Genomic DNA, 27,046 nt, shown 5'->3' with positions numbered 1-27,046 from the left:
TCCTTCACGGACCAGACAGCCCAAGGACATGAGTATTTTTAACAAGTTTAAGGTGACAGTTCTACCATGTCCGTTTCCTGAACACAGTCTGTAAGACAAAGATTCCACTAAAACTCCCCGAAACAGGCTTTTTTGCCTGCTGCGGGGTCTGCGGATCCAAGACACAGCTCCTCTCGCACCCGCTCCGGGCCACGGCTCGGCCACCCCGGGGTGCTCGCGGGGAGCGAGGAGCACAGAGAAATGATTCCGACCCATCGTCCGTCTGACGGCGTGCGTGCGATCGGGGGAGGGGTCGACAGCCCAGCGCGCTCCCACCGACAGCCCTCAGAGGGGGACACGCCCAGCGGATGTCCCTCGCGAAACCGGAGTCAGCAGCCGCCTGCCTCTCGCTGGCCCTCCCGGTCAGGATTCTGCCGGGCCACAGACGTGGCGGGCAGCGCCGACCGGCACAGCGTCCTTCTGTCCCCACAGTGAACACGGCAATGGGACAGGAAGCCCACGGGGGCCCCGGCGTCCAGGGCGGCAGGCTAGGTCTTGCTCCGCCGAAGGAGCGTGGCAGCAGGGCCGCGGCCACCCTGGAACTTGAGGCTCTGCAGGTTGACCAGCGCGCCGTGCTTCAGCAGCATCTCCACCGTCTTGGCGTGTCTGCCCTGGGCGGCCAGGTGCAGCGCGCTCAGCCCCTGCGCGTCAGCCAGGTTGAGCACGTCGGCACTGACCAGCTCCTCCACCACCTCCGCATGCCCGGCGGCGGCGGCCAGGTGCAGTGCCGTCTGGTGGTGGGGCCCCCGGGCCAGCACATCCGCCTTCTCCTCCACCAGCAGCTTGACGGTGGCCAGGTGCCCGTGCCGGGAGGCCAGGTGCAGGGCGGTGCAGCCCTCCGCCGTGGCCGCCTCCTTGTCGGCCCCCCGGTGCAGGAGCAGCCGGGCGGTGCTGGTGTGGCCCGTCTCCGCGGCGACGTGCAGAGGCGTCTGCGACAGCGCGCTGCAGACGTTGACGTCGGAGTGCAGGTCAATGAGGACGCGGGCCACACGGTAGTGGCCTCGCTGGGCAGCCAGGTGCAGCGGCGTCCTCCCATCCAGCGTCTGCGCGTTCACGCTCACGCCCGGCTGCCTGGCCAGCAGCTTGACGATGGGCAGGTGGCCCTGCCAGGCAGCGTAGTGCAGCGGCACCCACGCGTCCTTCCCCGGCAGACTCACGTCGACGCCTCGGCGCAGCAGGATGCGCACGATGCTCTCCTGGCCGTGCTGGCAGGCCACATGCATGGGTGTCCGGCCCTCGCAGTCCACCTCGTGGACGGACGCGTTCTTCTCCAGCAGCAGCCGAGTGCTGCACTCGTCCCCGTTCTGCGCCGCGAAGTGCAGCGCCGTCCACTGGTCCTCGTCCGCGGCATTGACGCTGATCTTACGCGCCAGCAGGAGCTCCACGACCCCGCGCACCCTCTTCTCCACGGCCACGTGCAGCGGGGTGGAGCCCTTCCTGTTGGTCAGGTTGGGGTTGGCGTTACTGAGCAGAAGCCACTTGACGCACTCCTCCTGCCCGGCCTCCACAGCCAGGTGCAGCAGGCTGGCGCCGCCGTCCAGCACCAGGTCCACGTCCTGGGGCTGCAGGATCTTCATCAGCCTGCTGGTGTCCCCACTCACGACGGCATCCACCAGCTTCCTCTTCTGGACGTCAGTGGTGCCGAGATCTGTGGGGAGAGAGAGGCGAGGCTCAGGCCACCAGCCACTCCCGGGGCCTGGCTGGTGCCCGGACATGGCCCCCGGATCGCCGAGCGGCTGGACTCACTCAAGAGCCGTGTTACTAGGTTTCAGATGCAGCGGGGAGACACATTTGCAAAGTGAAAGTCATGCTACAGACCTATAGGGTTGTCGTCTGATAAGGATGCAAGCCTCGGCCTCTATGTGCTCAGAAGCGGCCGTGATCGCTACGCTTACTTCATTGGGAAGAGAAAAGGGAAAGAGAGGATGTGTGCCCCGAGTCTACTGGAGAGCTGACAGTTCCGAGGCCGGGGCCACCCTTCCCAGGCCACCCGCGGCTCCCCAGCCCGGCCTCCAAATGCAGCGTCTCACCCAGGAGACGTAGGAAGGTTTCCTGGAAGAATCCTTCAAGGACTGAGCCCTCCCATTCCGGAAGAACCGTTATTCATAATGAAAAGGTTAGTCCTACTAGTGTCTGCGTTCTCATTAGTGCAGAGCAAGATCCCCTCCCCGCCTCTCTCCAGGGGACCTGCAGGGGGCGGGGGCTGGGCGTCCGACATACAGGCTGGAATTCAAGAAAATACAGCCCGCGCAGTCCGCCAAGTCTGGACTAGCGTCTCTGCACCAGCTTCCGAGTCCAGCCAGGAACGGATCCTCCAAGGGCATCGGACCCAGAGAGAGCTCTAGGACATGTTTCTCCCCCTGAGATGGGGAGTCTCTTGCCTGTTCCGTCTCTTATCACCCGGTCAAGCTGTCTGGCTGGGCCTTGCCCACACATGTGTCTCTGTAAGGCTTTTCCTCAACCCAAAATGCCCTCTTTTGCCCAAGAGTCCACTCTAAAAATCACAGAAGACTCCCAGCATGTGGGAAAAGCCCTTCTTTCCAGGAAGGCCCTGATCCACCAGGAGAAACAGACTTCCCCTCCTGCCGGGCTCCGCACCCTCCCCACGGCCCCCAGGCACTTGGCCGTCCCCACACCACTGTCCCCTGACCACGACCGTCCATATTTGCCTGGTGGGGCCTCAGCACGCTGAGGGCAGGACAGGGCTGCGTCTTCCCCTCCCCATGTGGGGGGAGTCAGCCCCTGTGCCCAGGGACCAGCATTTGGGCAGAGGCAGGGAAAAACCCCCTTCTGACGGAAAAACCCATCAGAATTAACATAAAAATATATGATGATGTAACCGGGAAGGACCCTATTCCAACAGGTAGTATGGGACGGGATTGACATGTTAACACCTCCAGGAGTGACTCACCCGTTATAACACGTGGTTAAAATGAACGGGGGACTCACAAATAAGAAAGCAAAGGGGTTTCAGGAAGAGGGGGGACAGGGCTGCCCTCTTCAAGAGAGACTCCAGTTGCGGGGTTTCATTTCTCCACTGGCCTCACTTGACAGGACTCAGGGTTCTGCAAAGCCGAGGTCAGACCCTACACCTGGAGTTGGCACAGGTAAGACCGCCTGCACAGCCCAGGGGACAGCCCGCTCCCTCTGCTCCGAAGTGACAGCCCGCAGAGCCACTCGGCCCGCCGCTCACCAGCACGCCTCTCCGCATTTGGGCTCGGCGAGCTAGCTACGCGCAATGCCCCCGACAGTCGGTCACGGATACAGACATGGGCAGCGGCTCCAGAAGTTGCTGCCCGAACTTTCAGCGGCACACGGGCTCCTACACACACTGCCTGCCCGCGGCCCCGTCATTGTGTGCGTTACTTCCCTGGAAACGGGGTCCTCGCTTACCGCCCGCTGAAGGCTCCCGCTCAAACGACAAGGACAGGGACCCTCTGGAGGAGAAGGCGGAGTCGACGGAAGACACCCCCGAGAGCCTCTTGCCGCTGCTGGCCGACGGCAGCCGGGACTCGGAGCAGCTGCGGCTGAGCTCCTCTGGGCCGTCGAGGGTCTGAGAGGTGCCCGAGTCAAGCTGGGACAGGAGCTCAGACAGGCTGTAGTCGCTGTCGAAGGTCGGCGCGGACGCTCGCTTGAGAGGCGTGCACACGGGCTTCTGCGAACCAGGCAGAGGGGGGTGGATGAGAGCCACCCAGGACACCGGCAGTGCCATGGAGAGGGAAGGGGCACTGGGTCCCCGGGCAGCCACACAGGGCGCTCTGCCCGTGGCCACGTGCACAGCCGCGGGGAAGCCTGAGGACCATGTGCGGGGCCCGCCAGGCACAGACACACTGCGAGCCCAGACAGACTGGACGGATGCGGGAAGCCCCTCAAACTGGGCAGGGCAAGATGTGCAGGGAGCATGGGAAGCCCAAGTGCTGGGCCGTGCCCACCTGGTCGGCCAGCGTGGGTAAGAAAGGAAGGACTCGGGACAGGGGCTGGGAGCCCCTCACTGACAACCACCCATGCCCCCTCCTCTGAGCCCCATGAGCAGGGCTGGGGGACAGCGTGGGGGCAAGTGCGTGGGGCAGGCCCGGCCCCAGCAATAGCAGGGCCAATCTAGTCCACACGCACCAACAGGGCCTTTTCGAGGGTGTCCCTACCAGGCCTCCAGAAAGGCAGATTTCTGGGGAGGGATTAAGCCCAAGGGCGGCTTCCGACCCCTCCCGGTTCAAGCCCACCGGTCCCCAGTCCTCCCTCTCCTTGGGACCAGCAGGTCCACTCTGACCCACTGACTCAGTGCGCAGTCGCGCCCTCAAGGTGGGGGCCTCATTCTTCCTTATCAGTGGCGAGGTCGCTGCCCCCAGGCACCTTTGCTCCCCAACCTCACACACACTCCCCTTTACGCTGAGACAACGGGCACGCCTTGAATGCTTACTTATCTCCCGGCCTCACACGGACCGCCTGGCCTGCACCGCCCGACACCAGGTAACGCATCAGGCTTCCCCTGACACGTCTCCCACCGCCTGGCCACCCCCGGGGCCCAGCGAGCCCTAGCCTTTACAGTCGTCATCGCACCTCGCTCAACCCACGTGGCTCTCTGGGAACAAGCCAGTTCCGAGCAGCAGACACAAAGGGCCCAGAGTTCCAAGCCAGGGGGCAGAGACAGCAGAGCCCAATCCCCCTACCCCAATGGGGCCTACACGAGTCTTCAGTTCCCCAGCTCAAAGAGCATCCGGCCAGTAGCCCTCTGGTGTCAAGAGCGAGTGTCGAGCCCACACTGTCCACTCTGAACCACAGACAGGAGGAGGGGACGGGACGCAGCTTGGCAGGACTGGCACCCGGGGCTGCCAGGCCGGCCATGAGACTGCCGTCCTGTTCCCGAATGTGGGACCCCAGGTGCCGGGTGAGCTGGGGGACCAGTCCAGGCCAGCAGGGAAGCTTGCAGAAAGGAGGGCGGGGGGCGCCTGAGAAATGATGTCCAGGAAGGGGACCATTACCGGGCTCTCGGGCTCCAGTGGCTGCTTCGTGTCCAGAACCTGGGCCGGCTCCTTCACGGCCCCGTCCGGCTTCTCACACAGCTCCTCGGTTTCACAAGTGATTTCTATTGGGGAGAAAAGAAAACCGGGCATGTCACTCGGACAATGGCTTCCACATTCACTACAGAAACGTGTGACCTCGGGCGGGGACAGAAGAGGTGACAGCTGGGGCATGGTACAGCAGGGGGCTGGCCGGCACCCCAGCTTCCCGGGCCATTGGCCCAGCGGACTTCCCAAGCTGGCCCCGCAGCCTCTGCATGGGCCCCTTTGAGGCCTCCCATTAGCCATTACTAGCAGGGTCTGCCAGACTCTAAGTAGGACCCACGGTGTTCCAGGTTCCCAAAAAGGCTTGCCCCGGGGGAACCCCATCTACCAGAGCCAGCAGCCCGCATGCCCATGAAGGCCAGGGCAGCCAACACCTGGGAGGTGAGGCCCCTATCATCCCCACCCTCCGTGTGTTCCCAATGTAACGACCAACCCAAATTACGTAAGAATCACTTTCTTACCACAAAAAATACACCCATTCCAGGGCGACAAGACCCCAAAGGAAGCCCCAGGGAAGTGGTCTCGCCGTCCCCTAAGACTCACCCCCAAACCTGAACGTGCAGCACAGAGCGTGGGCCCCTTCGGGCACCAAACCAGCCACGGGCTGGAGCAGGGGTGGACTGCCACGACCGTCCCCAGTGCCAGATGCCCTGACCCAGCCCCAGGTGCTGCAGGAACCTAGGCCAGTGGCCAGCCTGTCCGAGTACCTGTGTCTGCTCCCCTCCCCCTCCTGCCCATCTCCTCCCTCCCAGGACCCCAGCACAGCCGTCAAGGGCAGGTCCCAGGGAGCCCCGGGGCACTCACCCTGGAAGGTGGGCCGCTCGCGGGGGTCCCCGTGCCAGCACCTCTCCATGAGGCGCAGGAGAGCCCTGCAGGCCCGCGGCCGGGCTCTGCACACGGGCGGCAGCTCCGGGCGGTGGCCCTTCACCACTTTCACCATAATGTGCAGAATGTTCTTCTCGTCTGCAAAGGAGAAGCGGGCAAGTCAGGGCAGCTCTGGGGCCGGGGGCCGTGGGCTTCCCCTTCAGGAGGAGGGGCGTGCTTCATCCACGCCATCCACCGTCCCCATGACGGCACCTGGAGGCCACTTCATTTCCTTTGCAAAGCACAGAGAGCTTGCTACTCCTCGCATCCCAGTGCATGTCTGCGCTCCCCCTTCCAGGTTTTAGAAACTCCCTATGATGTTCCAGATGGAACCGAGGCCCGTATCACAGGGAACATCTTCCTGGGCAAACAACTCAAAGGAAAACGGGGTTCAAAGAAGAAAACTATCTGATGAGACATGTTCCAAAGTGGCCTGTGCATGCCAAAGGGAGGCAACGCTCACAAGTCATGAAGTCACGTGGTCCAGCCTCCACGTGAACCCGGATCTCCCTGTGATGATGCGACACCCTTCCTAAACTCTGATTTCTATCCCAAAGCGCAGGCCCGGGGGGCCTCGTGCAGGGAGCCGGCCACAGCGACACTGGCCAGGACACCTGCCCTCCTCCAAGCACGCTCGGGTCTGGGGAGTGTGAACAGGGACCTTTCCCCACAGTACGTCATGTGGGGCCCACCTGTCCTCCTCTGCTACCTTCCTGAGCACAGCGGACTCGTCACTATCACCATCCCCTTGGTCACAGACCAGGGAGCCCTAGGGGACCCTCAGCGAGCCGGACTTTTTTCTCTGCTCAGTCTAAAATCACAACACCCATCAGATGGGACCCCAAGCTCCCTATTCCCAGCGTCCCCCTTTCCCCACCCAGTTCCCAGCACACCTGCAGCGGGGAGCTCTGCCCAGACAGCAGACGTGTGTCTGCAGGTGTGGAAAACTGGCCCCAAGTCCCCGCTACCGGCCAGGGTCCCACTCTGACCCTCGGGGCTACCTTAACAGCTCTCTCCAGCAGCTGCGCGTCATTTCCACGACGCACCCGCCAAACCCCAGCAGGGCCTCCAGACAAAACCGAAGCGAACACCTGGAAGACTTTCTGCCAGACGGACAGAAAGTTCCAGAAACGCCTTTCGTTCCCGGGCCGTGAACTCCCCTACGTCCCAAGCAATAAAGCACACAGGCCTTGGCTCCTGACCTTCGTGTCATGCACCTGGCCTGGGATGGCATGTCTGACAGTCACGGACCAGAGTAGCGCCGCCAGACCACACGGACTCACACCACGGCCGCCACGGAGGAGGGGCAGGGAGGCAGACACAAGGACACAAACCCACACTAGGACGGGACTCCCGGACCTGGGGGCCCCACACTGACGCTGCTCTGAATTTCCAGATCTTTTTCGTCCAAGTGCAAAGTAGCACGAATGACCCACATACACCCGTAGAGGAAAACGATGAGGGTAAAAAGTCCTCTATTTTTCTAACGCGACAAGGCACGAGCACCCGGAGGACAGACGGCGGAGTGGCTGCCTGAAGAGGGACGAGATGTCGCAGCCCTCAAGGGGGACGTCAGGGACCTGGGTGTGTTCATCGGTGCCAAATCCACCCAGCTGCCCTGGAGACGGGTCGCCCCGCAGGGGCCGCGCCTTACTCGATAACACACTTACAGGTGGCCAAGGTGGTAGAGTTTACATGTATTTTGCCGTGTTTAAATTAAAGAAAAGAACCGGCTGGAAATAGCCACAGCTGGCAAATCCAGAGAGACAGAAGGCCGCTGGGCAGTTGTCAGGGGCTGGGGGGGGTGTGGCCTGTGGCCTGGACTGGGGGTGGGGGAGGGTCCCTTCAGGGGGTGAGAATGTTCTGGTTCTAGGCTGTGGGGGCGTCTATGCAGTGGCAAATGCACTTGATGTCCCCGATTCAGACACTTTAAAGGGATAAAAGGCTGTTTGTGTCACGTGTATCACATCACAAGCACAAGCATGCGTACACACACGCACACACACAGAGGAACGAGCTGGTACAAACAGAAACCCGCCCAACAGAGCCCTTCGGGTGGCCGCCTTCCCCGGCCCTCGAACCGCGCTGTGATTGTGCTCGTCTCCACACAGAGGCCTGCAGCACGGGCTGTGGGGCTCTGCAGGACATGCTGGGTGGGATGGACCAGTGCCTCCATGGTGCCCCCAGGACAGTCCCGCCGGCCTCGTGGCCCAGAGCCACCCCCCATCCCCTGGGAGCGCGGGTCGCAGGCACAGCTTCAACGGAGACAGGACCACACACGGCGTGCCCTCCGCTGTCCTGGGACATACAGAGGCACGGCCCCCAGAGCCAAGCCCACTCACCTGCGAAGGGCTTCTTCTGCGTCAGCACACCCCACACCACGATGGCGAAGCTGGAAGGAAAATCAGCCAGGTCAGTCTCTGCGAGCCAGAGGCTCACCCACACCGCAACGGGCCAGAAGGAAAGCGCTCCAGCGCCTTCAAGAGCGAGGCAGTGGGAGAGGCGAGGGGGAGAAAGGACACCAAGACGTTTTCCACGGGCTCGTGAAACGGGCTCGCTCGGAGCGCGTCGGGGTGGTGGCTCCGATGTCAGATGCTGCCTGACGGACACACGTGACCTCTTGCTGCCCCAACAGCGTGCCTGGGGTCGGGGTGGGGGGGCCAAAGGAAAGGAACGCGGCTCTGCGGCTGGACAGTTGGCTCCGGGGGAGAAGGGCCTGTGTCTGCTTAGTCGCCCTCCATCTTCTGGCGGGCACCGGGCACCGGGCGCTGACGCCAGCTCCGGACAGGGCGAGGAGCCTGCTCGCTGAGATGTCACACGGGGCTGGGCAGAGAGCGGGGAACACGAGAGCCAGGCCAGCTGACCTTGCTGGGGCCCTTTCTTGGTTGGTGGAAATCATATCCACACTCACTCACTCTCTGGATACACACACAGTGTACAAAATTACTCTGACTTGGGGCACCTGGGTGGCTCAGTGGGTTGAGCCTCTGCCTTCGGCTCAGGTCATGATTCCAGGATCCTGGGATCGAGCCCCGCATCGGGCTCTCTGCTCAGCGGGGGGCCTGCTTCCCACCTCCCACCCCGCCTGTCTCTCTGCCTACTTGTGATCTCTGTCAAAAAAATAAATAAAATCTTTAAAAAAAAAATTATTCTGACTATACCCCCCAAAAAGCACAGTCTAATACATTAAAAATTAAATAAATAAATAAAACAAGGAGCCCAGACACCGAGCTAGCACCCTGCCCTGAGCGGAGAGCGGCTACCAATAGGGAAGCCCAGAATTCTCCACTGAAAAGGAACCGAAGTCTCCAAGTTCAAAAGTTGAAACGCTCACCTCCGAAACAAACACAGAACCTTATCGTCCCCAAACTCTACAAGCTGGGACAGGCCCCCACCATGCCACCAACAACAGGCGGACAGCTCAGAGCCCGGCAGAGCACGCACACAAGGACGATGGTCAAACCAGTCTGCCAGGACCCCAGGCGCAGGCCACGTCACGGAGGCAAAGCTTCGTGCTCAAGGGCTCAGGGTCATAGTCACCGCGGAGGGCCCATGCTGAGGGGCTTGGGCGTGCCCTCCTACCCTCCCTCTTTTCTCCTCCAACAGGCCTGGGTGAGTAAGACCTTTGCAATGTGGAAGGGCAGGCACCGACGGCGTGGGGATTATGCTTGAGGACCTCCATCCCACAGACGCTGGATGGTGGACAACCCCGCAAGCCTGCGCTCCTCCGTCAAAGCTAAGTACATTAGAAGTGTAAGCTGCTGGGGGGGCTGGGGGGGCCGGGCAGGAGCCCACGTCCTCGCACGTAGAGACACACGGAGCACAGAGGGCAGCCCAGCAAGAGGAACCCACACTTCACGAGAACACCAGCGCTCTCCCAGTGCGGGAGCCTGTCTGGTTGCTCACGGTCTCCAACTGGCACCAAGCGCGAGCACTCCCCACCCCCGCTGGCGGCACTTGCAGGGGACAGCGGTGTTGCATGTCTAGGGTAGCCTGGACCCCCAGCTAAAAACCCCGAACCTGTGACAGGGACTGAACCTCGGAGCTGACCGCAGCTCCCAGGAAAGCCGGCACTCGGTGCCCGAGGAATCGAGGTACGGAGCCCCAGCTGGGGCCACTCACATGTCTGTCACGCACCTGTACACGTCGTGCTTGGTGTCGAAGAGCCGGCTCTTCTCCCGGATGCGCTCCGGAGGGAGGTAGGCGATGGTGCCAAACAGGCCATCCATGCTGAGGTCGTGGGAGTGGGACAGCCCGTTGCACTTGGCCAGCCCAAAATCGGAAATCTGCAACACAGCGAGGAGACAGCGCTCAGCTACCTTCGTGGGGCCCCCCGGGGAGGCGCTGGGGTTTTCCCATCCCCTCTCCTCTGCAGGGCCACACGGCTCCGTCCCCACGCTGCCGTGTCGGCGCGTTCGGGAGCCCGCAGCGGAGTGCCGGCCTCCGGCTCCTCCAGGGAAGGCATGGCCGGCTTTGGAGGAGCCGCGTCCCGGCCATTGGGAGCTCGACGCGCAGGGAAGAGATTACGCTTTAAGGAAAGAATTCACTGAGAGACAGAACTTTGGAGATTACAATCTTACGCCTGCCACCGGGCACGGCCCTAGTCGGCCTAAAGGAGAAGAGCGACCCTCTGGGTTGTCAGGGTTTCAGATGACACGTGAGAGCAAGGCCAGGTGCTGAGGCCGCGAGTCATGCCGCAGCCGCTGGTCACACCGCAGCCCGGCCGGGGGAGGGGCGGGCAGGCCGCAGCATGATCTGTAAAGGGAACTGGGCCTTCAGATGCCCTTTAAAGCAAACAAGACACACACCATGCAGCCTGGAGGAGGCATTCTGCCCTCCATCTGGAACGGCGTGCAGTCAACAGACACTCGCTGTCTCCTTCCCCAAATGCAGGCATCCACATAAAAGGCGTGACACACCTCTCCTCCCCGTGCACAGCCCACCCACCTAAAGGAGCGCCTGGACCCCAGCTACGCAGGCCCCACACCTCCGCCTTCTCCTCTCCTTTGGGACAAGGTGTCCAGAGAGCTCAGGAAGCTCAGGGGACCTCATGGTGAGAGGGAAGGTGTCACCGGCTCTCCGCAGCTCAGCCCCCGCTTGCGTACGTCGGGACCCTTGGACGCCGGCTGAAGTTCTGTGCGTGGGCTCAGGTCACATTCCCTGACACAAAGGGACTGGGGATCCACATGGAAAACTGCCCCTTCTTGGTCTCTTCCAAGGCTTACGAATTGTTGTGACGCCTTCCAGTGAACTCCAGGGCCCCTCCTCAAACACGCAGAGGGAGGGAGAGGGAATGGGGCTGAGCTGGGCCTGACTTCTGGGCTCGCGTGCCCTGGAGGGGAGCCCACAGCCTGGCGTCAGCACCACTGAACACAGGGAGAATGTACCCCTGGTCACCCGGTCCTGCAAGGGCGCTGGGAGCACACCTGCAGGGAGCGGCTGGACAGAATCGGAGCACGACGGGGCCCAGCCGGGGCTGCACGGGGCCATGCCAGGAGGTCAGCCTGGCTGTCGCTGGGCCCCCCGCTGCTTGCTGCCCATGTCAGCCTTCCAGAAACCCCCGCCCACCGCCCTGCCCTGCACGTCCACAGAGCTGCTCAGGGCCGAGACAGAGCCAGCCCGGGACCTCTCCAAGTCCACAGTGCGGACGTCTCAGTTTGAACTCTCAGCCGCTTCGACCTTTCAAGTTTGGAAGCGGAGACCCACTGGGGTCTGGGGTCCGACCCTGCGCCTCCCGCCCCGCTCAAGCCCTTATTACCCTTCGTTTCTGCATTTCCACTGTCCACCTCAGAATGTCCTCGGTGTGAGAAAATAAGCATAAATTTCACATAAAAGCCACAGCAACAAAACGCAGACCGGAAGTCCAAGTTCTCTCCCCTGACCCTCCGCGCCACCTTCCCCCACCCTCCACCGGGAATCTCCTCGCCCCCTTCCTGCCCTGTCCTGCCCAGGGCCTGTCTGTCCTAATCCCGGACACTGGGGCCCAGGCCATCCCAGTGTCTATCGTGTATACAGCAGGTGCCCTATAAGTTGCAAACACACTTTCACATGTAGCACCCGCCTCGGTACTGCTCGGTGCTCAGAGATGCCACCAGGACGTAGGCCCTGCTCCCTCTGGGCCCAGCTGGACGAGACCAAGGAAGGGCCTGGTCAGGGCTATGCTGGCTTACGGAGCCCACAGGAGCCCAGGACCCTCAGGGTCCCCCTGCAGACGGTCTGGTCTGGGCCGACTGGACCACAGAAGCCTGCAATTTTAAACTAAACCATTTCAGGGGCCGCCTGGCCAGTTGAGCGGGTGTGGTACGGGACTCTGGATCTCCACCATGAGTTCAAGCCCCACTCTGGGTGTGGAGCCTGTTTTAAAAAGAGAGAAAATACAGTAACAACAAACGAAGCTTTTTCTTTTCAGCTTGAGATGGGCTTGCTCCCCTGGTATTTCACGAAGTTCACACTAACGTACATGTTAAATTAACATTAAGTCTCTGTACCACACTCTGCAAAGTACAGAAAGGCAGTCTTGAGGGGCCCAAGGGGAGGAGGGAGGCTGACGACTTGATCTCATTTCAGGATTCCAGATTCAAGTCTTATCATCCAGATCATCCCAGACCACCAGCCGCCCCGAAATCTGGGGGCCCGTCCCTCGATACAGAAGTTCAGACACCTCCCTCCACGCCGCACCTCGGGGACTCAGGAAACGTGTGAGACGCAAACACGTCATCTGTCTGTTGGGATGAGCAGTGGTCCCAGAAGAGCAGCCTCCAGCCCCGGGACCTTCAGGGCTGATGGGGGAGGGGCCCGGCCTCAGTCACCCCCAGCTCCTTGGGACCCACTGGGCTTTTCGAGGAGCTTCACCCGTTTCCTGAAACGGCCACCAGCGCCAGGCTGCCCAGCTGGCACGCGTGTGAGCGGGAGAAAATCGTGTTCAAACAGAGGAAGCTGGCGGCTGATGCAGGACGACCTACCAGGAACGCGAGCCCCAGCACCCGGCGTGGAGGACGGCGCTCGTGTCCCTACTAAGCAAGCATTAAGTGCGCCCCGTGCACCCAGCACTGGAGACACGCCCTGGACGGAGGTCGGCATCCCCGGGGGCAAACAGGACTGTCCGGCCACCCATGCCTATGGCGCCAACAGCAGCGCCCTCAGGAGCTGAGTCAGCCCATCATCACCTCTGACCCTCACTACAACACAGAGGGGGACCCCCACCCCCAGGTAACAGCTTGGGGTGGGGACTGCACCCCTAGGATCTGCTTACCCAGTGAGCACCCAGCAGCCCCTCCCCTAATCTAACTTAGCCTCCTGCTAAGAAACCTAGAATTTGGGCGCCTGGGTGGCTCAGTGGGTTAAGCCGCTGCCTTCGGCTCAGGTCATGATCTCAGGGTCCTGGGATCGAGTCCCGCATCGGGCTCTCTGCTCAGCAGGAAGCCTGCTTCCTCCTCTCTCTCTCTGCTTGCCTCTCTGTCTACTTGTGATCTCTCTCTGTCAAATAAATAAATAAAAAATCTTTAAAAAAAAAAAAAAAAAACCTAGAATTTTCCATGACCTTTCTGCCCATGCCCCCGCCTCCTGCAGCAGGAAGTCTGATCCTCTCTGCAGACCCCATACCCCACCCCAGTAGAACCCCCATCTCCAGCTGGAGTCCCCTGACCCGGTGGGCGACCTGTGGGGCACCTGCCACCTGGGACCTGTCCGGCCCTCGTGTGACACCGTTGTGCCCCACGCTCAGTTTGTGTGAACCTTGTACAGGCACAGACCCCGCGGCTACTACCACTATGATCGACAGAAGCCGAACCCCTGAGCCGCAGCTTAGCACGACCCGGGCCCCCGCCCAGGGCACCTGGCCAGCGGGAGGGACCTCTGGCTCACCCCACGGTCTGCCACTGCCTCCTTGGGCTCGAGTGTACGCAAGCCTGAGGTCGAAAGCGGTGCTCCTCCCTGGGTGCCCAGAGGACCGCACGCTCCCTTACACAGCCCTGTGATGTGAGTGGGGGCAGACGGTCCCGCGGGGAAGCCAGCACACCGGCCGGAAGGAAACAGGGCTCCAGCAAAGCCCGGGAACCGCCATGGCACCCATTCACGCCCGACCGCTTGTTAGCAGGAGGGTACCTCCACCTGCTGGCTACGGTCTGATTTCTGGGTGACACCCATTCAAGGGACAGCTCGCAATGGACGGCGGTCTCCCCGTTGGCCTCGGTGCACAGAGTTGGGGCCTGGGGAGCCGCAGGAGCAGGCCACCCAGTCCCGCCCCTCCTTCCAACAGAGCCCAGGGGCAGGGCCAGACTGCACCCGGGTCTCTCCGAGCCCTCGGGCCAGCACGGGAGGGGGTCCGGCGAGCACGGGGCGACTGGGCATGGAGAGCAAGTGTCCGCAGGTGAATGTCTTCCAGGAACGGTTCCCACAGGGAACAGAAAGGGGCTCAGGCCTCGGCTCCCTCTCACACGCTCTCAGGCCCATACAGGGAAAGTGCGGCGGCGAGCGCATCCTGCAGGCAGGCAGGCAGCCCCGGGCCTCCCAAGCGAGCCAGAGTCACCCCGTGGAGAAGACGCATGACGCGTGTCCACCCTGGTGTCCACAACAGGACCCCGGACACCAAGGCCCTGCAGAGGAGAGCCTGAGTCAAAGAGCACAAACCCGATGACGTTACGAACTGCAATTCCAGATGACCAGTGCCTGGTTTTAGCTCTGTGATCCCTCACGCTTTTCTGTTTCATAAACTTACCCCAAAAAAACAAAAACCAGGAGCAGACCTCAGGAGCCTGGTGTCATGAGGACAGAATGAGCCCCCTTCGGAGCTCTTTCTATGGAGCCTCCGTTTAAGAACACCCCCATATCCCACCACCGCCATCCCGGAGACCACGGAAGGGGGTGCAGCCATCACCACGGAGCCCACGGGCCCACGGAGACAGCCCACCCACTGCGCACCCAGGAGCGGACTCCTAGCCAGATTTCAGTAAGTCCTAAGTAAGACCCATGTCGGCAACCCCGGAAGCCTTTTTTTCCATGGTGCCCAGAATTTAGGCTCCTGCTCCAGGATCTAGGGGAGCGACCTGGGTGCAGAAGGGGTCATGCCCCTGCTACGCATTCTGAGGGGCTTACACTGCCCATGACGAGATGGGGGTCGCTGGAGTCCTTCTGCTGACGTAGGCCTTTGCTTCAAGTGCCCCCCCAAGCACTGTGCTCTCTCCACCCCTACCGCCCCAGCCGCCAGGGCCCTGCCCATGGTGCCGGGCGCGTCCTACCTTGACGTGGTAGTGGGCGTCCAGCAAGATGTTGGCGGGCTTGAGGTCCAAGTGCAGGAGGGGCGGCGCCATGCAGTGCAGGAAGTTCATGCCCACGGCCGTCTCGTGGATGATGCGGAAGCGCAGATCCCACGGCAGCGGCTCGGACGCCAGCAGCTTCTCCAGAGAGCCCATCTCCATGTACTCCATGACCAAGCCCACGGGCTCCTGGCATATGCCGTACACAGGCAAGATGTAGCGGAACTTGGCCATCTCCATCTTCCTGGCTTCTTCCAGAAGCTCCCCACGCTCCCTGGAAAAGTCGAAGACGTGAGACGTGCATGGGGCTCCCCCAGCCACTGACACAAAGCACCACGGCCCGGAGGCCACCAGCTCCGCAGGCAGAGAAAATGACCCACACGCACGTCACGTGATCCCATTCCGGGCCTCCCAAAGTCACACGTCTTATAGCTATCCAGGCACTTCTGTGCACTGGGGGGACAGTAACACTAATTATTACCTGAAAACCCAGGGGTCACAGAGTGAGGCGGCTAATGCCGCCGATCCCGTCTCCTAGGACGACAGAAGAAAAGTTTCCTTGAGACAATGCATCCGTACCAAGACTCCCAGTCACTTGTGAAGCCCAACACTTGTCTGGCCCAGGGGGCCCTGAATCCAACCCCACACTCACGTCAGTGGCAGGTCAGCCGGCGAAGCCACCTTCTTCTAAAACCGTCATTTTAGTTGTAGTAAAATATATGTAATGGAATTTTTACCTTAACCATGCTAAGTGTACAGTTCGAAGGCATCACGTACACTCACGGGCTGTGCAACCATCACCACGCTCCACACCCAAACCTCGTTCATCGGCCCAACAAGAACTCTGTGTCCATTCAACAGGAGCCCCATCCTGCGGGCCCTGGTCACCCTGGGCTACCTCCTGCCTGGACAGACTCATCTATGCATCTCACAGAAGTGCCGTCCCACAGTGTCTGTCCTCCTGTCACTCGGCATCTCAGCACAACATGCTCATGCGTCAGCTGTGCCGCAGTGTGCGTCCAAGCCCCATTCCTCTTCAGGGCTGAATAATGTTCCACTGTAGGAACATGTCACCCTCACGTACCCACTCATCTGACGGTGGACATGTAGGTGGTTTCCCGCATCAGGTTACTGTGACTAAAGCTGTATGTTGCACACTCTGGTGTGCAAGTATCCATTTGCGTCCCTGTTTCCAAGCCTTTGGGCTGCACACCGAGGAGGAGAACGGCTGGGCCATCTATGCCAAACCTTTTCAGGAACCCCCAAGCACTGCACACAGCCTGCCCTCGGTTCTGACGGGAAGACAGTCTCCCCTGTCTGCTGGGAGTGACTGCTTTCCCACCCACGGCGCAGACTGGCAGCTGTGGGTGCAGAGCTCCGGACATCTGCTCCCAGGCCCCCCACAGTGTGTCGGCCCTGGGTCCAGGGTCACACATGGTGCAACCACGAACTCACAGCCTAGAGTCCCCCGTATCCTGGTCTGTGTCAGCAAAATGGGGCAAAAGCCCAGGGTGCACACAGGAGAAAGGGCTGAATCACAGGAGGCGGCTTGGTCACGTGCCATCGAGGTCAGCGGTTGTCAAAACGGGGCACCATCAAACGCATCCAGAAAGCTGGCTGAGCCGAGGCCTCCAGCCCCCGGGTGCTGGGGCGGGATCTCAGCCCCTTGGCCCACCCACCCCACCGCTGCGGCGGGGGTCTCATGAGCATCCGCCAAGAAGCTGTACAGCGGGCGTCACAGGGAGAGGATCCCTGAGTGTCGATCAGGGGTGCTCGTGTACCGACGGCTCTGCCCCCGCCCAGGGACACGGAACAAAGTCTGGGACATTTTGGGTGTCACGGCTCAGGGCTGCCACTGGCATGCAGTGGGCGGGAGCCAGAGACACGGCAGAGTTACCCAAGAACCAGACACCCAACGCAGAGTTACCCAAGAACCGCGCCAAGCCTGAGAGCCCTCGGTACAGACCCGGCTTCAGTGCGCCTCTGCCAACTTTAAAATAAACCACCCCAGACCGGAACTGCCCATGTAAGCACCCCCAGCATTCATGCTAACTTCACTCTGTTTCCACGGGCAGCTCATACTCAACGACGGAGCCACAAACACTCAGCAGGGACCGGGGCATCTCTTTGACACGCGGCGCTCGGGAAGCCGAGGAACACGTGCAGAACAGTGACGCAGTACCCCGGTGTCACCGCTCACGGAGATTAACTCAATGCGGGTCAAAAGCCTAAAAGCAAAGGCTGGCCACGGTGAAACTAGCAGAAAACATTAAGAAGCTCATTAACATCTGTCCTGACAATGAGCTTTTTGGACATGATACCCAAAGCAAAGCACAAAAGCAAAAATCAGCAAATGGGACTGCATCCAACTCAGAAGCTTCTGCGCAGCCAAAGAAACAAGGAACAAAATGAAGGCCTCCAGGATGGGAGAAAAATCCTGCAAACCACCTAATGGATAGAAAGTTAATATCCACAATAGATAACAAATAAACACAACTTAAAGAAAAAATGTGATTTAAAAATGGGAAGAAGAACTAAACAGACATTTCTCCAAAGAGGACATCACAGTGTCCAACAGGCCCATGGGAAGATGCTGGGTATCGCTAACCATCAGCAAAGTGTGACTCAAACCCTCAGTGAGCGCCTCACACCTGTCAGGAGGGCTCGCGTCACGGACGTGGAGGAACAAGTGCTGCAGAGGACGTGGAGGAAAGGGGAGTCCTTACACACTCCTTACACACTCCTGGTGGGAATGCACATTGACTCCACCACTGTGGACGACAAGATGAAGGTTCCTCCAAAGAGTTAGAACAGAACTGTCAATGTAATGAAAAGAAGGGCCATCTGTACCCCAGTGTTCATAACAGCAATGGCCACGGTCGCCAAACTGTGGAAAGCACCAAGATGCCCTTCAACGGACGAATGGATAAGGAAGATGTGGTCCATATACACTATGGAGTACGATGCCTCCATCAGAAAGGATGAATCCCCAACTTTTGTAGCAACATGGACGGGACTGGAAGAGATTATGCTGAGTGAAATAAGTCAAGCAGAGAGAGTCAATTATCATACGGTTTCACTTATTTGTGGAGCATAACAAATAGCATGGAGGACAAGGGGAGATGGAGAGGAGAAGGGAGTTGGGGGAAATTAGAAGGGGAGGTGAACCATGAGAGACTATGGACTCTATGGACTCTGAAGGGGTGGGGGGTGGGAGGTTGGGGGAACCAGGTGGTGGGTATTGGAGAGGGCACGGATTGCATGGAGCACTGGGTGTGGTGCAAAAACAATGAATACTGTTACGCTGAGAAGAAATTAAAAACAAAAAAACAGAACTGTCACACAAGGCTTCTGGGAGGGGACCCAAAGGCAATGAAAACAAATTTCCACAAGAGATCTGCACACCCACATTCATCCCAGCATTGTTTACAACAGCCACGATACGGAAACAACCCAAATGCCCATCAGTGGACAAAGGGGTGAAAGGCAAGCTGTGGTGCACACACAGTGGGCAGTTACTCAGCCACGAGGAATCAGGCTCTCCCCGCATCTGCATGAGACGGACCTTGAGCACATTACCCGCGGCAAGGTGAGTCCAATGGAGAAAGCTCTGCGTGATGTCACTTACATGTGGAATCTAAGAAAGAATAAAGTGGCGGTGACCAGGGGCAAAAGGGTGGGGGGACAACACTGACGGTGTTTAAGGGTACAGACTTGTCATGAGTGTGAAAACAGCCATGTACAGGTGAATAAACATAGTCTATCGCACACAGACAGTAAGTTCGTAATATGGTAAATATCTCTCCACTCTGAGCTATGCGAATGTATCAATGTATCAATGTTACACGGTCTTCACCTTAAATTTACACAGTGTCAAATGCACCTCATTAAAAGAAGCGAATCTGTTTGTCCTGGACAATGGGTTGCAGGTATGTGCTGGGGAACGTGCTTTCTAATCAGCTCCTAAAGGAATGGTCCAGAACCACGTGCCGGACGCACCCTCTTGCATCTTGGGAACTGAGCAGGTGCAGCACTGGCACACGGCCACGCATGCAGCAGGCCACGGTGGCCTCAGGGACGCCCCCAAAGTGCAGGTTCTGGCACAAGCAGCCCAGAACCCGCCACAAGGGCTCTTCCAGGGCCCGGACACACCTGGTCCTGCCACCCTCCCCACCTGCCCTCGTGTGCCAGCCCGACGGAGAGTCCCACACTGTCCTAACCCAATGAGGCCACGTCGGACGGACCTCCTCTCTGAGACTATAAGATACCAAGTATCACACACTTAGGAAAACTCTTCCCAGGGAGGAGGGCCCGCTGGCGAGAAGGAACCCAGATCACACGCCAAAGACAGCAGCACCCAAGGTCCACCTGCCCTGAACACCTGCACTCAACATGGTCACCGCAGCTCCGGACACAGAGAGAACCGGAGAGGAGACCTGACGATTGATGGGTATGGAGGGGAGAGCTAGCAAGGACGCCCTCGATCTCTACTGGGGGCCAGTGGGGGGACCCTCACCGATGCTGGGGAGCACCCCAGAGAAGGTGGAGAATCTGGTTTGGAACACACTCAAGGAGCAAAGAATCCCCGTGGCCGTAGGAACCAGGGACCCACAGATCGGAAATGGAGAGGAGATTACCGCAGCACAAACCTGAGTTCAGCATAGCGTGCTTGCGCAGCACGCTGTTAAATGGCCAATGAATGGAGAGCCGAATGCCCACAAGGAGTGCAATGCTGCTTATGGCGGTGGGCGGGGGTGGGGGTCCCTGTGCAGGGTTGAAGAGCTGCTTGCACCCTCCTGAGGAAACACAGAAGATCCACCAGCCCCTCGCACACAGGACTCCGCAGGCATCAAGGAGGGAGCGGCTGGGTGCCAGCATCAAGCACTGAGGAAAGGCTGGTCATTTAAAGAGACAGCAAAGTGATACCCCTGGGTCCATCTCTTCCGTCGTCCTCCTGGGAAGACCTAGTTACCTGCACTGAACAGGACAACCACCCCTCCCAGCGCTCACTACTCCCACTGCCTACCACTACGACCAGCACTCATGCCCCAGTTGCTGCCCGCGGACGAAACACCAGCAGCAGCTTCTGTTTCCCAGCTGGTTAGGAATCAGCGTTAGAACTTGTCTGATCTTATTGCTTTTGTTTTCTTCTAACGCGGCTGGCTTGCCACCCCTGCCCTCCCACTGTGTGTCTGTGGGGCCCTGTGTCCTTGTGTCCTGCCCAGAGACCCACCTGCCATGGGAAAGCAGGCGGGGCGCCCCTCCCGGCCCACAGGCCTGATGGCTCGGGTGTTACCGGCTGGACAGTGACCAGGGAGGGTCACTGCCCACGCGGGGCATCCAGAGATGAGCCCTCCAAGCCTGACTGATAACCGATTGGATTCTGAGAACAAAGTCAGCGACACTGAGGTGGAATTTCTCATTACCCGAAGCTCTGGGCTACTTTGCAAATAAAGGGTTTTCTTCCCTTTGCCCCAAGGGCGCAGCACCTAAAACCAGGGTGACTTCTGATCCCTCGCCAAGCTCATCAGTGGTGGAACAGCCCCACTGGCAACACGCCACTCACCCCCGCTCCCCCAGCAGGCGCGGCTCCCCGGCCCCAGGCCCTTTGCACCCGACCCAATGTGCCTTGGTTCAAAAACTCAGAAAGGGCCCCCCTCTGCCTCCCCATCACCCCGCCCCCATGCCGGTCTGCTCCCAAATGCCGGAGGCAGCTGTGTCCTGAGAGCCCCGTGCCCTCCTGGGAAGAATGCCAGGCAGGATTTGCACAACCGACCACTCATGTTTAGGACATTTCACCGGGAAACCAGCCAGCTTGGAAAATGGTCGTCCGGCAACTCCAGCAGAACACCCTGGAGCAGAGTGGACCCCACCCTTCGCCACAGCTCCCCGGGGCAAGGAAGGGGGTCCCAGGACAACCTCGGGGAGGTCTCGGGGGACACGGAGAGGAGATGCCTCACACAGGCCTGGGAAGGGGGGTTGGCCTGGGCCCCCAAAGTGCTAGCATTGCTTTTGTTCAGAAGGGGTGGACACAACAATTTTGGGACCCCACCTGGCCCAAATCCAAATGACCCCGCCCCTCAGCTTTCCTTTAATTGCCCCAGGGACCCCCGCCCCCCAACACCTACACCCCTACAGGAGGCATCTGCAATTCAATGAGCCTAGAATGAGCCCTCGCAGGGAGCCACCCAGTGGGACTGAAAGTGCTCCCTGAGCGAAAAGAAACCACCGATTGTTTTCTTGTCAACAGCAATTACTTATTTTCCATATACTTCCCCTCCAACTGTGTCTCTGGCTCAAGCAGACGACAGAGAAGAAACTATAGACCCAGGGCTCCTGGAGGACCCCAGCGCACAGAGCTCCAGCCCCCGCCTCCACCATGGCTCACGGGTCAGGGTCCGCATGACCAAACCCCTTTCTTTGCTGTTGGGAGTCAAGCTCGCAGCCACCCGAATCCACTGACCTCAGTCTTAGTCAAAGCACCCTAAAAGTTGTGACGCGCCTACAGAATATCTAAAATCGGGCACATTTCGGCAGGACAAGTGTCACATTTCTCTCCGGGGACCATTTCAAAAGCAGCTCCTTCTGGGGAAGGCTTACGAATTCTGTTTCCCAGCAGAACTGACAAAGCGCCCCCACGCCCAGCACCTCCTCTCTTGGTCCCAGATGGAAAAATCTCTGAGCGTTAACAGGACTGAGGTGGGGCTCCCCTTGTCCCGTGGTCCTTCTCAACAGCACTTACAGTAATTCAATTTTTTGCTCACTTAGGGCTGGCCGAAGCTACTCTCTCCCTCCCAGGGAGGGCAGGTGCGAGGGAAATACCAGAAATTCATCAGACACACTGTTTCTAGAAGATACTTTCTAAGATGCTGCGGGCTCTCCTCACCACTCACTCAGAAACTCCAAAGAGGCCGATGGTGAGGGACACCAAGGGTTCCCTCTCTGGAGGAATTCAGGGTGGAAAAGGGGGAAAGAATGGGATGAAACAGCGGTGGCTGAGGTGCAGGGCAATGCGGGGTGGGGGTGGGGTTCGGATGTGGCGAAGGAGACGAGGAACCAAGAGCTCCTGGGAGGGGGACCCAGGAACCAGCTTTGGGAAAGGCAGCCGAGAAAAGTTTAATCACGTGCGAGCTGTGGCTTCTGGGCCCGGGCTTCTCACCTCGCAGCCATCCCAGTGCGCTCCCAGGGAGCCTCCCAGGGTTCCCACACTGCTATTTTTAAACCCGACAAGAAACGGGCTTGTCAGATTGTCAGCTCTGTAGCTGCAAACGTGGGGTTTGCTCAGGCTCGTCCAGACTAGCCGGGGCCGGGGGCCTGGGACGCAGTGGCTGTGGGCCTGGTGCTCTGTTATTCAGGGCTTCCTCCTAGCCCGGGGGAGGGGCGGCAGCCTCAGGAATGGGGCCTTTGGGGTCACTATGCTTGCTGAAATGGAAACACACCCAACCCTAGACTCCACCCTGGCCCTCGTGACCTCCTCATTAAGGTTCACCAGGGAGGCCGCTCATCTCCCCAAAGCCACCAGACCTGCCCATAAGGAGTGGGAAACGCAGATCGATCCCTGAAATCCCTGAAGACCCCCTTGGAAGCTCCCTGGGCAAGGGCTTCTCTGCCCCCGACCCCGCCACCATCCCAGGGATCCTCCAGGGCTGTCTGGGGTTGGACAGCCCCTGCCTCCCCTGCACACAAGCCGGAGGCGGCCGGCTGCTCCGAGGGGCCTGGCGCAGGGTCTGGGGGTCGCGGGCAGAGGCTGCTCCCAGAACCCCACAAAGATCCTCTTTCCCGTTTCAGGGAACATCTTGCAAATGGCAGGGCAGGGAGTGCACCAATTTGGCAAGACAGGTAGCAAAACCACACTGCGAGGTCTAGCCGGAAGCTCACAGGCCTGCAGTGCCACCAGCCCGTGCCGGGCTACTGGGCAGCTGGCCCCTTCCCACCCAGCACCTGGAGCCGAACACCGTCAGCCATCAGCCGAGCAGAGCCGGCTTCTCCAAGAGCAGAGAAATCAGCCACCGCAGCACACGCAGAACTCCAGCCTGCCCTACCGGGCCGGCCAAGGGTAAGAGGTGAACGTCTTCCTGTTGGGTGATGCTGACCTCGGCCCGGCCGCCCAGGACATGCCAGCGCCTGCCTGCTTGGGGCAGAGCAGGAAAGGCTTCCAGTTAAAGGACAAAACACTTTTCACCCAGGCTACGCAACATCCTCAGTGATCTGCCTCGTGTGGAGAAACCCTAGCTCCGTCTGGGCCACCCAAGAAACGAGGGCCCAGCGGCTGGAAGTCACAGAGTCGGGGGATGCAGGAGGAGGCGTGAGCCTGGGGACGAGCCTGCACTTTGCTTGCTCTGACACAAGAAATTGGCATGACAAATGTTGCTGATGAAGAAAGCTCACTTTGACACAGACTCCATCCAACACTTGTCCCCCAGGCCCCAAGAAAGCTGCTAGGGCCAGGGTCTTGCCTTTCCGAATCTAAGCACTAGCTAGTATTCGAAGCGGTTTGGATTTTATCAAAATAACCACAGCGCCTCTCCCGGCCAGGATCAGGTGGGGGGAGGGGAGGGCTTGCACAGCGTCTCACCGCTGCTGGTGCTATTTTTATGACACCTGCCACCACTCGGCCAAAGTTTCCAAGAAACACTGGGTTTGAGGCTTAGAACGAGGAACCTCCAAGAGCAGTACCGTCTCATCTCCTAGGCCCGGAAGAAAACATGAGGCCGGGAGCACACGGGGTTGAGGGCATGGCAATCCTTCTACCCCAGGCCTGGGGACTCAGACAGCCCCTGAGAAGGGCATCGCTATCATCCCACCTCCCAGAAGCCAAGGATTACAAACCAGGCGTTTGAGACAGCAGAGGCTACGTGGGGTTTAAAACGAGCTGTTTTCCCTAGTCTGTGTGTCCGGGACTGACTTTGTAAGGGAGATCTCCACAGAGAATACAAACACAACTTTCATGCAGAACGCCAACTTTCACTAAATGATCTTTTAAATGTGTCCAACCGAAGCTTACCTATAAACTCCTAAAATGCACATGTAAAAGGAGCTTCTCCACACACCCCTCTCCCACCCCCACCCCCAAAACGATGCACAGATCACCATCCAGCGACTGTGTTTAACTGGGGTGGCCCTGCGTCCCTTCCAATCGTCATTACCTTGAACACCCCTGTTAGGCCGGGACAGGCAGGTTCCCGCCCTCCAGGCTTTTGGACTGGAGGGTGGGGGGTGGGGGGGTTTGCAAGGAAGGAGGGAGCTCTGACTCGGACACAAAGCAGGTCAGTGTAAAGACCCCTTCCCAGAGGCTGGGTGTAGAAATAAAGTCGCTAAAACTAGAGTGTGTCTCGAGTAAGTGCTGTGAGAAACACGACCCCCAGGGCCACCTGCCGGACCCCAAGGCCAAGCCGGAGCCCCGCAGCCCGGAGGAAGCCTGGCCAAGCCAAGCCAGTACTTCCGACCGAAATAATTACCGTCTTACACCAATTTGTGCTCCAGCGTAAATTACTAAGTGAGGCGAACGGAGTGTAGCTAAGTCACAAAGCCCGGATCCCCACACGGCAATTTCTCTAAGCCGGGCGCAGACCGCAGCGCCCAGGCGGGTCCCGGGCGGGCCGGAGGCGCCTCCGAGGGGCGCGGGTCCAAAGCCCCGAAAATCCGAGGCTTCCCGCAAAGCCAGGGAGCACCCCCGGGCTCCTCGCAGCGCTTCCACCCAACGCGGCCCCCCGAAGTGCCCCGGAGGAGCCGCAGCGGGGCCCGGAGTGCGCAACGGGACGGTGGAGCTCGCCACCCGGCCTCCGCGTCCCTCGGGCCGGGCGAGCGGCGCGGACACCGCCGGGGCTCACGGCCTCGCCCGGCGCCGGCTGCTCCCTCCCGAGTGCTCCGGCGGCGACCCGGGCGGCGAACAGAGCCCCCGGCACCCCGGCACCCCGGCACCCCGGCGCCGGCCCCGGCCGCGCCCCCGCTCCGGCGCCCCCGCCCGGGCGGCTGACCTGTCGTCGACGTGCAGGCTGGGCGGGCACTTCAGCGCGAGCCAGGTCTTCCAGTGGACGTGGCGCACCTTGTACACCTGCCCGAAGCCGCCCGAGCCGACCTTCTCCCAGCCCGCGAACTCGCCCGCGTCGAACGTGCGCAGCAGACCCAGGCCCCACGGGCTCCCGCCGCCGCCCGCCATCGCGCGAGTCTGGCCGCCGCGGCCGCCCCGGCCGCCCAGGTGCCCAGGTGTGCGCCCCGCCCGCTGACGTCACTTCCGCCGCGGCCGGCCCCGCCCCCCGTCCCGGGGCCCCGAGGCCCTGCAGACCCACGGAGGCGAGTGCGGGTTCCCCGCGTCCTCCGCCGCGCGCGGCTGCCGGCCCGAGTGCGTGGGTGCGGGCGCTCCGATCCGAGTCGATCCGATTTTCCGCGCGGCCGTAGGGAACCCGCGACTGCAGGTTTTCCCAGGTTTTCCCGGTGCTACCACTCGGCCGCGCTTTGCCAAAAAAGGACAAAGGGATCCAACGACCGGGGGGGTGGGCTTTCGTGCGAACCGCGGATCTTAGGCAGACTTGCCCCATTTTACGCGTCCTCGTTGGCGTGCATGAAGGTCTGTACAACGTTATCACCCGTGTGAGCTCGTGTATCTACCACTGCTGTCAAGATCTAGAGCAAACCACCACGGAAGGACCCCCGGAGCCCCGTTTTAGAACCGAACCCCCAAACCGTGCCCGCCACGAGTCTTACCTCTATTTCAAAAATTGTGTTATTTGCAAATATGTTATGTTTGCACACAGGAATGACCTCGTGTGGGATCTTTTGGAATCCCACCACCACCACCACCACCACTGGGCGTAATTCCCTGGAAATTAGTGTCTCGCTTTTCTACACGGAAGTTTCCACTTTGGAATTAAGTTTCTTTTTTTTTTTTTTTAATCACTCCAACAGCAAATCTTAAGTTTAAAGGCAGGAAGTTACCTCCATCCTGTCCTAGAGAACAGTATCTTTTGTAGAACAAACTGGGGAGGAAAGGTTTTTCACCTTTGGGGGAAAAAAAATCCCCAGCGTTGAATGAGCTTAGATCTTGGAAAGATGTCTGCGTCAGAGGTTGAGAAGTATGATTGCAAACTTCCATGCCTAAACACCACTCACCCCTGTGGGACTGTACAGTGAGGGAAGGTTTCTTCTGGGCCATATGAGAGGAATTGTGGAGGTGGGGGAGAGGGGACCTAGGAGGGAGCATGACACTAACTGTATTTCTGTGTTACCCAAAGAAGGAGATGCTGATCCTAGCTGGCTTGTGGGAGCCTCAGACTTGCACAGGCTTTACCTCCCAGTGGGCATATGATAATTCTATATTATTCCCTGTAACAGAGCCTTAGTGCTGCTTTGGAAGCCACCTACTGTCCGCTCCCCCACAGGGCTACTCTTTGGCCACTGCTCACCTCCAGCCCCCACCCCCTGCCCTTGGGCCTCTTAGGCAGGAAGACCACTGCAGACTCCTCCTTCACCACATATCCTTGAACCCAGAACTGATCTGGTGGAGCCTGGAGGGGCAAATGGTTATTGATTGTAGCAACTGTAACTAACATTTACACGAACCTTCAAAAAAAATTGAGATTTTAAAGATACAAAGATAACTTAGAAGTAAACCCAGTGGCTGTTTTGCTGCTGAAAAACAATGAATCGACTAGAAAGTGAGTCACTTGTGGGACGCTGTTTCCGGGACTCAGCAAGAGGCACCTTTCTCCAGACTTCCTCTGCGTCCAAATCTTACTGTACCGGGCTCAGCAACATGACTAACAGCCCACACTGGTCTAGTAATAAAATACAGCAATTCCATTTATTTAATTATCTGGTGTTTCACTC

General features: G+C 59.6%; 1 protein-coding gene across 1 annotated transcript; it reads right to left on the bottom strand.

Moving 5' to 3' along the window:
- Window positions 1-25,423, bottom strand: RIPK4 (receptor interacting serine/threonine kinase 4). Its single transcript, XM_047719743.1, has 8 exons — window positions 25,198-25,423; window positions 15,203-15,494; window positions 10,104-10,252; window positions 8,309-8,358; window positions 5,907-6,065; window positions 5,019-5,122; window positions 3,433-3,694; window positions 1-1,687 (listed from the first exon to the last, which is right to left on the bottom strand). The coding sequence occupies exons 1-8, from the start codon at window positions 25,377-25,379 to the stop codon at window positions 528-530; spliced, it is 2,358 nt and encodes a 785-aa protein (XP_047575699.1). The 5' UTR covers window positions 25,380-25,423; the 3' UTR covers window positions 1-527.
- Window positions 25,424-27,046: the final 1,623 nt, after the last annotated feature.

Source organism: Lutra lutra, chromosome 1 (genome assembly GCF_902655055.1).
Source record: "Lutra lutra chromosome 1, mLutLut1.2, whole genome shotgun sequence".
In the NCBI taxonomy this organism is placed as follows: Eukaryota; Metazoa; Chordata; class Mammalia; order Carnivora; family Mustelidae; genus Lutra; species Lutra lutra.
This window is presented reverse-complemented; position numbering and strand designations above follow the sequence as displayed.

Bases quoted from the DNA above. Each gene is read 5' to 3' on its own strand.
- RIPK4 (XM_047719743.1), bottom strand. From the start codon at position 25,379: ATGGCGGGCGGCGGCGGGAGCCCGTGGGGCCTGGGTCTGCTGCGCACG. The intron at 15,495-25,197 runs GTCAGCCGCCCG...CGACTTTTCCAG, and splicing joins AGCCTGCACGTCGACGACAG to GGAGCGTGGGGAGCTTCTGG. The intron at 5,123-5,906 runs GTGAGTGCCCCG...TCTCCCCAATAG, and splicing joins CGAGCGGCCCACCTTCCAGG to AAATCACTTGTGAAACCGAG.